The sequence below is a fragment of the Chionomys nivalis genome, chromosome 19 (assembly GCF_950005125.1).
Source record: "Chionomys nivalis chromosome 19, mChiNiv1.1, whole genome shotgun sequence".
NCBI lineage: Eukaryota > Metazoa > Chordata > Mammalia > Rodentia > Cricetidae > Chionomys > Chionomys nivalis.
In genome coordinates this window covers 60542222-60552230 of record NC_080104.1, presented here as the reverse complement: position 1 = coordinate 60552230, position 10009 = coordinate 60542222, and the positions used below count along the sequence as shown (strand labels likewise).

General features: G+C 61.0%; 2 protein-coding genes across 5 annotated transcripts; one reads left to right on the top strand and one right to left on the bottom strand.

Annotated features, from left to right (window-relative positions):
* The first annotated feature begins 769 nt into the window (after positions 1-769).
* Positions 770-6584, top strand: Hmga1 (high mobility group AT-hook 1). 3 transcript variants are annotated; one of them, XM_057751131.1, is made up of 6 exons: positions 770-905; positions 1156-1273; positions 3748-3888; positions 5062-5145; positions 5508-5558; positions 6396-6584. In XM_057751131.1, the coding sequence occupies exons 3-6, from the start codon at positions 3787-3789 to the stop codon at positions 6447-6449; spliced, it is 291 nt and encodes a 96-aa protein (XP_057607114.1). In that variant the 5' UTR covers positions 770-905; positions 1156-1273; positions 3748-3786; the 3' UTR covers positions 6450-6584. The 3 variants fall into 3 exon arrangements, with proteins under 3 accessions (XP_057607114.1, XP_057607112.1, XP_057607113.1); XM_057751129.1 differs by having other exon boundaries at positions 3748-3921; XM_057751130.1 differs by lacking the exon at positions 1156-1273 and having other exon boundaries at positions 781-905; positions 3748-3921.
* A 1122-nt stretch (positions 6585-7706) lies between these two features.
* Positions 7707-9753, bottom strand: Smim29 (small integral membrane protein 29). Of its 2 annotated transcripts, none has more exons than XM_057751132.1 (5): positions 9676-9753; positions 8532-8716; positions 8349-8374; positions 8079-8184; positions 7707-7983 (listed from the first exon to the last, which is right to left on the bottom strand). In XM_057751132.1, exons 2-5 carry the CDS (start codon positions 8640-8642, stop codon positions 7918-7920), a joined length of 309 nt encoding a protein of 102 aa, XP_057607115.1. In that variant the 5' UTR covers positions 8643-8716; positions 9676-9753; the 3' UTR covers positions 7707-7917. The 2 variants fall into 2 exon arrangements, with proteins under 2 accessions (XP_057607115.1, XP_057607116.1); XM_057751133.1 differs by having other exon boundaries at positions 8592-8716.
* Positions 9754-10009: the final 256 nt, after the last annotated feature.

Here is a 10009-nt window from a genome sequence, read left to right as displayed (position 1 = left end):
CGGCCTGCAGGGCGCGCCTCTCGGCCGGCGCCTGCTTCTCCGCGCGCCATCTTCCCACTTTGGCTTTCTCCTCGGGCCCGAGCAACAAGTCTTTTGTTGAGCCAGGCTCCCGGAGGCGGGAAACTCGAACCCCTGTCCTCAGGCGCTTCCAGCAGGCACCCCTCGCCTTTGGAAGGCTGAGCCCCCGCGGAGGGATCACACCGGGGGCACCGCGTGCTCCCCAGGCGGCGCGCAGCAGGTCACCGCATGGCTCCTCCCTCCGGTGTACCTGCGAACGAGCCAATCGCTCGGCTCCCTCGAAGCCGGCACCTGGGTGGCGGCCGTTACTGGACTCAAACCGTCCGCGTTTGCTAAGTTTTACGTTTAATCTCACGACTGGTATTTGCACGGGGGCCGTGGGGCCAGGCGGGGACGCACGTGCCCTCTCCCGTCCGGCCAGAGGGAGGAACGAAGGAGAGGCCGTCGACGTGGGCTAGGGAGCGCGCGTGGACAACCCCCCAAACCCCGCCGTGCGGGGCTCGAGGCCGCCAACGACCCCGTATCGGTGTGTCCCTGGCACCCCACGGCGACGGCGGGGCCGCTGCCACCTTCGACGGTCCCGCCCCCGCCCGCCCCGGGGACTGTGAGAAACGAGGGCCGTCGGCGCGCGCCCCCGCGCACGGCGCGCGCAGCCTCGGCGGCGTCGGCAACCACAGGCGCGCAGCGGCAGCGGCGGCTGGCCGCCCTTTTAAATCCCCGGGCTCATTTGCATGGCCCCGCCCCCCGGTGACACGGCTGGCGCGGGCGGGCCCGTCCCCCCTGCCCCTGGGTCGCTCTTTTTAAGCTCCCCTGAGCCGGGGCTGCGCTTCTCTAATTGGGACTCCGAGTCGGGGCTATTTCTGGTGTTGGCGCGGCTCCAAGAAGGCGTGAGTTCGCCGCCGCTCGGGTGGCTTCTTTTTTTTTTTTTTTCCTCTAGGTCTAGAATCTAATCACATTATTATTTATTGAGGCCGCGCACGGGCCGTGCCCAGCTTCCTGCCCCTCGCCATCCTCCGGGGGAGCGGGATCCGTCCGTGGTCCCTCGCCCCAGCTCGGATGTGACACACATCCCCGGCGGGGGCCCGGGCGGCGCGCACGCAGCGGTCTCAGCGCCTCTGCCCTCTCTCCCGGTTTCAGATCCGCATTTGCGACCGGCGGTGGCGGCAGCGGAGCAGCCCAGGCCGGTCCCCTGCGCCCAGCCCCGCCGCGCCCGGCAGCCCCGAGCGCGCCCCGCCGGCGGCCTGCCGAGCTCGCGGTGAGTGTCCGCGGCGCGCCCGGGGGGCCTGCGGTGCGCGCTGCCCGCTTTATTCCCAGGCCCCGGGCTTGCGCGGGCCGCGGGAAAGGGGAGGCCGCACTGTGCGCGCGGGCGGGCGGACGGGCGGCGGGGCCGGGGTGGGGGCTCCGCAGAGCGCGGCGTCCTTCGGTGCCCCAGGCCGAGGGCGTCCCGCGCGCGCCCGGGGGGTGCGGAGACCCCCCGGGGACCGGCGCGCGGAGGGGGAGGGGGCGCGCGGCTGCGGCGAGCGCCGCTTGTGCACCCGGCGGCGCCCGTGCACCTCGCGCTCGGCGAGCCCGGCCTCGGGGAGGGGCGCGCGCTGCGCAGCGCGGCTGCAGGAGGTGGGCACGCACCCCCCCTCAGCCGGGGAAGTTCTAGAAGTGCGGGGGAAGGGCCCGGTGCCCCGCGATGTCTCCCTGGCCTTTCCTCGGCCTTTGCCAGGGTCGTGCTGTGCGTGGACGAGGCCGGATCGCGTGGGCCTGGGTTTCGGGGCTTCACCCACACACCTTTGGCCCTGCCCCGCGCCTCCTCAGCCCCCAGGGCCGGGCCTGCCCTCCGCCACTACAAACTGGTTCCTCTGCTTTGCTGGGTTCTGTTAGAACTAGTCCCTTTGACTCCCCGTTTCTGTTTGGTTCCCCCCCGCCTCTGAGGTTTTGGTTTTCGGGGAGGGAGGAGGGGGTTTTCTTCCTCCAACTCTCACCAGGTTTCCTGCCCCCAAGGCGGGCTTGGGTGCCCCCTCTGGCAGGAAGTGGGCCCGGGCGCACCCGCGTGGCGGTGCATGTGGTCGGGGTGCGCCGTTTCCCGCGCCTGCAGGGCCTGCGCCCCTCCCCCTCGCCCTAGCGCCTAGACTCGCCGGCCTACAACCGCCAGGCAGGGACACTGGCGGAGGCACCCTCAGTCTGGAGCAGAGGGCGCCAGGGTCTTAACCTGCTTCTCCTCAGTAAGCAGAGTTGCGGTCTGTAAGCATTCCGCCAGAACCCACTTCATTTTTACCAAGTTGCTGTGTGACCTTGGGCCACTCCTGGGTCTTTTCTGAGCTATTTAAAAAAAAGAACAAGCTAACAATGGACCTGCCAGGAGTTATTCCTCTGGTTATTCCTGCCTAGTTGCCTGTCTTCGAAGGGCCACTGTGTGTGCGGAGACAGGCTGGAGACTCACCAGAGCACATCGGGCTTGGACCCTAAATGTGGCTTCTGCAAGCCAGGCCTCCCTGTGTGCAGGAGCAGGTGGAGATGAGTGGTTTCTTGGTCTCACTGAACGGGGACTCTGCTCCTAATTCAGTGGGGGCTTTGGGGGAGCAGGTGGTTCAAAGAGTCCCTAACGGTAAGGCTTGGGAAGGCACCGGGTGGTATAACAGTGTCCAGGAAGCCTGGCCGGGATCTGCAGGCAAGCTGGGCCCACGGTCTCTGTCTGGGATCGGGCCGGCTTTCTCCCATGACCCTCCCCCTCCCAAGGGCCTCGGGCAGACCTCAGTGTGAGGTCAGCACTCATTTAGCTGATTAATTTGATGTTTGGTTTGAAGAAGACCTGTGGTGCTATGTAAGATTCTAATCACGGCCTGTAATTAGGGAACAGACCCAGCCGCTAATGACGGAGCTGGCCCAGTCACCCTGTGTAAAGGGGTCTCAAGTTTGAAATATTGTAATCGAATAATTAGCAGAGTTCCACCATCTGGAGCGGCTCTTGATGCTGGAGAATTAGGAATCGTTAAGTGTTGTAAAAATCACAAGTTTCCAAAATGTTTTCCTGTCATTGAGTCAAAATTAGTAGTTGCCTCAGAAATCTGAAAAGACAGTTGGGGGCACAGCTTCCGTGGTAAGCGAAGAAACCTGGTCCCTTAGCAAGCACCAGTGTGGGTAGCTCTGCAGGTAGTGCTCCTGCCCTGGGCCTGTGACTGAAACTTGGTCTTGACTGGAAGTCAGCTTGTTGGCTGTCTTGTTTGACTTCTCTAGAGGGAGATCCCCAAGTACAGCGTGCAGGCCCTTTGTGGTGCGCTCTCTCTCTCGCTCGCTCTCTCTCTCTCTCTCTCTCTCTCTCTCTCTCTCTCTCTCTCTCTCTCTCTCTCTCTCTCTCACACACACACACACACACACACACACACACACACGGCGTTGTCCTGGACCTGGGGAATCAGGCCTTGCTACCCAGAGAGTCTTTTAATTGGCAGGGTCTATTTGAGAATCTGCCCTTCCCACTCCTCCATCCCTACCCGTTGCCACCGTCTCTGGGTCTTAGGTATGTGATGGGCTCTGGCATTTGTTCTGGTTCTCAGGCTTAGACCTGCGGGGTGGCTGCCCTGGCAGGATGGGGGGCGGCGGCTGTGAGGAACCACTTCAACTTGCCCCAGGCCGGCCTCGCCCCTCCAGCCAGGTCTGAGCTGGCCACCCTGGCAGTCCCTGCCGTGGGAGGAGTGAGGAATGGTGGCACCTGTGTAACTGGCACCACTTTGTCCCCAGCATCACAGCCAGGCCCTCACTGCCCCGTAGAGAAGAAAGATGAGCGAGTCCAGCTCCAAGTCCAGCCAGCCCCTGGCCTCCAAGCAGGAGAAGGATGGGACTGAGAAGCGAGGCCGGGGTAGGCCGCGCAAGCAGCCTCCGGTGAGTCCTGGGACGGCGCTGGTAGGGAGTCAGGTGGGTGATCAGAGCCTTGCTTTTGTTTCCTTTCTCGGGCTAGGGAGGCACCTGCACCCAGCAGGGTGTGACCGTCCAGGGAGGGTGCAGAATGTGTCTCCTCCTGTGTGCGTGCCTTTCCCGTCTGTGTGCTCACTGCCTTTAAGAACTGTCTGAGGAACTCGGTGTGGAGCGTCATCACGTGGCAACCCACCCAGAAGAGGAGGCAGGTGTGGGGCCCAGCTCTTCACAGGCCTGATCCTGTGCACAGTTTTAAACACACAACCCATCTCGTCCAGCCGCTGCCAGGTTTCTCCACCTACTGCCCATTCCTGTCCTTCCTGTGTCCGGTGGGAAAGGGTTCCTGTGCCGGTGGGGGGGGCTGTTTGTAAGTGGGCATTGAAACCCTGTGTGAGGTCCCCGGGAGGGTGGCAGCAGGATATTGGCTGTGCCACCTGCCCGGCTCTGCACTGGAGCTCTCAGCGGTCCCCCGAGTGAGGGGAGGCTGTTGGTGGCCCTGTGGGGGTGGGCGAGTCTCCAGAGAAGGGTGGGGGACTAGGCCTGTAAGCCCAGCACCCTCTGTTTTCCATCCTGATTACTGGACCTGGCGGTGGTCACTGGACCAAGGCTGGCCTTTGGTTTTGTGGTCCAGGATGGCCTCGTTCACTGTATACTCCTGGCTCAGATTCTTGAGTGCTGGTATTGATTTTAAGTGGGAGTAAGCCCCCATGCCTGACTTAAAACACAACCTTTATTCTGGTTTAGGCTGACCAGAGGTCAGGTCTGTATGTGGCCTCTCTCCTGGAGAGGGGTTTCCCATGTAAGACAGGAGGGGTGGCAGCAGTTGTGGCCAATGCTGGACACTGACTTTGCTGGGGATTTGACTCACCTGACGCCCTAGGTGTTAACACACCACCTTTTACAGGTGAGACAGACTATGGGATTAGGCAGTTTGCAGATCAGTAGCACAAGAGTTGATCAGGGCCACCTAGCAGTGGCTTCCCTGCCCCAGAGACATCTTTCCCAGAGGTCTTTGGTTTCTTATCTTTGGTCTACAACCTTCAGAGGCTGGGGGCCAGGAGCTTGATGATGGTCAGGCAAATTTGGAGTCCCCAGGGCTTTGGCGGCTGCCATATCCCCGACTCCCACCTGTCTTTGCAGAAGGAGCCCAGTGAAGTGCCAACACCCAAGAGACCTCGGGGCCGACCAAAGGGAAGCAAAAATAAGGGTGCCGCCAAGACACGGGTGAGACTTTTATGTGTTTATGCCAAGCGCATCTGTGGGTCGTTGCTAATTGTGGAAATTGCTGTGCCCAGGACAGTGGGGAAACCAAGTTAGGCCTGTGCCAGCTCTGCGCTGGGACTGTCACCCCCATTCGTCCTGAGGGCGTGCACCGCGCGGGAGTCGGTGCCACGGCCTTCCAAAGAGCCGCCTTTGATTTTATTTTACTTTTTAAAGCGCGACTCATATCCTCTGAGTCACTTGTGGAAGGGGGAGTAGGGGTGTGTGTGTGTTGGATGTGGGGGCGCGGACTGGCCAGGGTGGACCTGCTGGTGGTCCCGGACTGTTCAGCACTCTGGGCTGAGAGCTGTTTCTTCTCACTCCAGAAAACGGCTGCAGCTCCAGGGAGGAAGCCGAGGGGCAGGCCCAAGAAACTGGTAGGTTCTCGCTCTGGGGGCGCTGTGGCCAGGGGTGTTGGAGCATGCGTGAAACCGTTAACATGAGTTCAGGACTCTCTTCTGCTTGAGAAGATAATTCCTAATTTCAGGTACCCACTGTGGGAGGCACGCTTTGTGCCCATGTACCCCCTTATTAGGACCTTCGTGGAAAGGCCAGGAAGTGAGGATCTGGACAGGGGAAAGTGGGGGCCAATGCAGGGGCCTGTGCCTCCAGGATACTGTGTTCTTGGTCCTGTTTCCAAGCTACCCAAGGCATTCCTTGAGCTGAGCCACCCTTAGTGGAGGGGCTGGGGGGCCCTGCTGGCTAGACCCCAAGAATGAGTAACAGGAAATTAGTTGTTTTGGAGTTTGCCTGGCACTGTGGGGCCCTGTGGTGTCCCAACATTCCCGTCCAGTGAGTGAACCCCTGGGGCTCACTTCCTTCCCACCCTGGCTCACTGTCAGCCATTGGCTACCTCAGGCCTTGGATGCAGCCAGCACCACACCTGCCCTAGGCCACCTAGTGGCTCCTCTCCTGTTACTGTCTGTCTCGGCCCTTCTGCCTCTCCCTGGAGAGCTTGCCACTTCCTCAGCCCTCAGCTCAGCCTGGGCTAGGTGCCTGGTCTGGCCTGCGTGAGAGCTGCCTGGATGTGAGAGCAAGTGTGTGTGGGTTTTCCTCCCTTTAAATCCTTCATTTTTATGAATGAAAGCAGCGTGGAGGTTGCTGAGTCACCACACACTCAGCCCTGACTCATCCCCCTTCTGCAGAGGAGAGCCTGGGTGGGAGGGGTTGGCAAAGGAGGAGGGCCAGGCCCAGAGTTGTTCTGCCTCCTACAGGAGAAGGAGGAAGAGGAGGGCATCTCCCAGGAGTCCTCGGAGGAGGAGCAGTGACCACGCGCAGTGCCGCCTGCTCCTTGGCCACCACAGGAGCAGCTTCCCCTGGGACCGGAAGCCCTGCTTCCAGCCCCCTCCCCACCCCCACTGCACACTACCGCACCAGCTGCAGGCTCTGCGGCACCCACGGGAGCAGGGTTTGGCTCAGTCCCTGTGCCCTCCTTCCCAACACACCTGCCCTCTCCCGACAAGGCTAACTTCCCACTTAGCCGCAGCCTGCCCTGCTGCGCTCTACCCTGGAGACGTTGCTCTCGGGCTCTTTCTTTTGCAGGTCCCTTCTGCTCTGCTGTTCCTGGCTTCCTTGTACAGGGTCCTGGGAGCATTCCCTGGCCTTAAAGGGCCCCAGCCCCATCTCAATTCAGACAAGCCCCATTGGCTGACCTGGCCGCAGCAAGTGTGGTCGGTGCAGGGATACATAGATCCCAGCATGCCCCACCCCTCACCGAACTGTCACCAGGTGGGTTTCTCAGTCACTTTTGCCCCACCTTACCTAGACCCTGCATTAGGTTGGCTAGAGTCCCTTGGACTACAGGAAGTAGGACATGATGGGCCACCCACCTTGTTCTCACCTGGGACCCAATGCAGTGGCAGATGGGGGTCACACCCATCTCCAGGGTGAGGTCCTATTCTCTGACATTCACCTAAGGCAGATGGGGCGCTAACTCACCTCCCCCACTCTAGGCTGTTACCCTTCCTCCAGTGGGGCACCAAGGAGCTAGCCTTGTCCCCCTCCTTTTGCTCCTCCCTGCCCCCCAAGGTTCTGGTTCCATCTTCTCCTCTGTTCACAAACTACCTCTGGACAGTTGTGTTGTTTCTGTTCAATGTTCATTCTTAGACACCCACCATTGCTGCTGCTACCAGCGCCAAAAGTTCATCCTCCCGTTCTGCCTGCATTCTCCCCGAGACACTATAGGGGGAAGGGGGGCTGGGGTGCAGCAGGCTGGCTACCAACCACCCCACACCAGGGACGATGGGGCCCTGCCCCTTGGATGCTGCAGCAGAGTGAAGAGGGGGGCCCATTTTGATGGGAAAGGGGTGTAGGACCACCTCCTCTCGTTCTGTGGGGGAGGGGTGGTCAGTATTTGTCCCGGCCTGGGGCTCCCCCTCTGATTTCCTATTTGCAGTTACTTGAATAAAAAAATAGCCTTTTCTGGACTGAGCTGCCAGTGTGTGAGATGGGGAAAGCAGGGCATGAAGCAATCAAAGGGTAAAAGATGCTGCCCGCAGCCAGCCTGCCCCACACAGCAAGGGTAAAGTGAAGCCATCAAAGTTTATTTACAAAATATATACACCGGATACTATACATCTGGGCCTGTCGCCATGGGAACAACTCCAGAGGCCTCTTGGATTGTGCCACAGCAAGGTCCAAGCAGGCTAGAGAAAGCAAGGCTGTCGCCCACTCCACAAGGAAAACAGGCTTGGCTTAGGGCCAGCTGTGGATAGCAAGTAAGAGGGGCGTGAACCGTCATGTCTTGATGTCCAGCAGGGGCATTCGCTTGTGCTGGTAGCTGCTCTGCCAGCCGTGCACCACCTGTGGAGGAGAGCGCAAGAGGCTCCAGCCACCCTGTGCCAAGCTTCTGTTAGTGGTACCTGACTGGTCCAGTGAGAGCAGGGTGGTGCTCTCACCTTGGGTTCGCCCACATCAGACAGCAGCTCCTGCTCCGCCTCGTGGAGTTCTTCTGCAGGGTCATAGCTGTACATGGGGAGCAGGTGATGGCGAAGCTGGTCCACCCTTGGGGAATGGGAGGGTAAGGCTCAACCTGGGCCCTAACCCTGCTTCCCTCCCTCAAGCCAGAGATAACTGGGCCATTAAAGGGCCTCCAATAACTAGTCAACGCCTGGAAAAGAGAAGCATTTCAGCTAGAGGGCATAGTGCCGGGGTTATAGGGCACTCACCGCTTTTTCTTCTGCACGTACATTACCTGTAACAGAGACATAGGACTGTAGGAGCTGGGAGGTCAGCCTGGCCCTGCCGAGGACCCACATCCACACCCGTGAAGGACAGCTGAGATGCTGTGGGCACCAGGCCAGGCCCACCCAGCGGCTGCCCTAGCCACGTCTGATGTGGGGGCTCCTTACCACAGCCACCACCACCCCAACCAGGGTGATGAGGAAGAAAGGCCCCAACACATAGCCCACCATGGAGTCGCTGTTGGTCTGGGGGGCATTGGGCACTGTCGTGTTACTCATGACATCAGTAGCCAGATGGCTGGGTGGTCTGCATGGGCAATGGTGGCCTCGGGAGGGCGCCTCCCCTGGGCTCCCTGGGGAGGAGGAAGGGAGGTTACCATTTGTACCCTATGGTGACAAGCAGGTTTGTATCCCTCCCCGGGAGCTGGAGTGGAAATCCATCCAGGAAAACCTGGGGCCAAACACTAGGATGAGACACCCAGATAACAGGGGCTCAGAACACCAAGGGTAGGCCCAGATCCCAGCCAGGCCGCCTGCTTCCTGCCCAGCGCTTACGCACACGTGAGGGTGTGGCCCAAGTCAGCCGCCTAAGCCTTTGTAGGTGTCAACTGCTGGGAGAAGGTTAGGAGCAGGGGCCAGGCTAGATGGAGGGAAGAGATACAAGAGGGCACTGCACTGCGGAGAAGGGGTGAGGTGGGATCATGTGAAGGGGTCCTGGTTCCGTCCCCACACTACAGGCTAGGGCCTCCAGGTCTGGATTCTACACCCTCCCAGTGCCTGATGTAACCCTAGACACGGTCCTCAGCATCGGTCTCGGGTAATAGTGCGGATGCTGTGTAGAGGTTGGCCCTATCTTCTAGATGATGTCACCTGCCTCTAGTACACCCGGGGCTCCTCCCAGGCAGGGCTGACTGGCAGAGGTGGAGAGGACGGCCCCCATCGATAGAAAGATCATCCTGGGGCGGCGGCACTAAAGATGGCCCAAGTTCCTATCCCAGACCCAGAGAGGAAGAGATACAAGCTAACTGCCCCTGTCCGTGGGCCAGTTTTGCCAGTTCCCAGTAGCGAGCTTCCCGTCCTCAGGTCAAGGGGGCCAGAACCGGAAGGGTATGAGGCCGCTCTTAGGATGCTGCTGGTCCGCCACAGCGGGCAGAAGGTGGTTCCCTCGGTGCCGGGAGGCTCGGGGATCAGGGCGGGGAAGAGGAGCTGGGGCATGCCGAGGGGTCGCAGCCCCTGTGGGCGCCGTGGAACCCCGGCATCCCGATGCTAGGTGCTGGCGCGGTGCAGCCCATCCAGCCCAGCCATGCCTTACCTCCCGCCGAGCAGCTCTGACAGCAACACCGTGGGTTGGCTCTGGCCCCGGAAGAGCCCTCCGGCGCGTGATGAAAGGACCCGGAGAGGAGGTGGGGCCTCGGCGCCCGAGTACTGCACACTGGCCAATCCGGAGGCGGGTGGGCGGGCCTGCCGTGTCCACGCCGGGGCGGCAGGGGGCGGCAAAGGGCCGCACAGCGGGAAGGTGGCCGGGCGGTGTGCTTTCCCGGCTGCACCGCAGAATCCGGGGAACCAGGAGCTGGCATGCAGGGCTGTACCCGGGTGTGGAGCCGAAGCCCTCCCTGCTTTCTGTCCCCATGTTTGCAAGCAGGTTG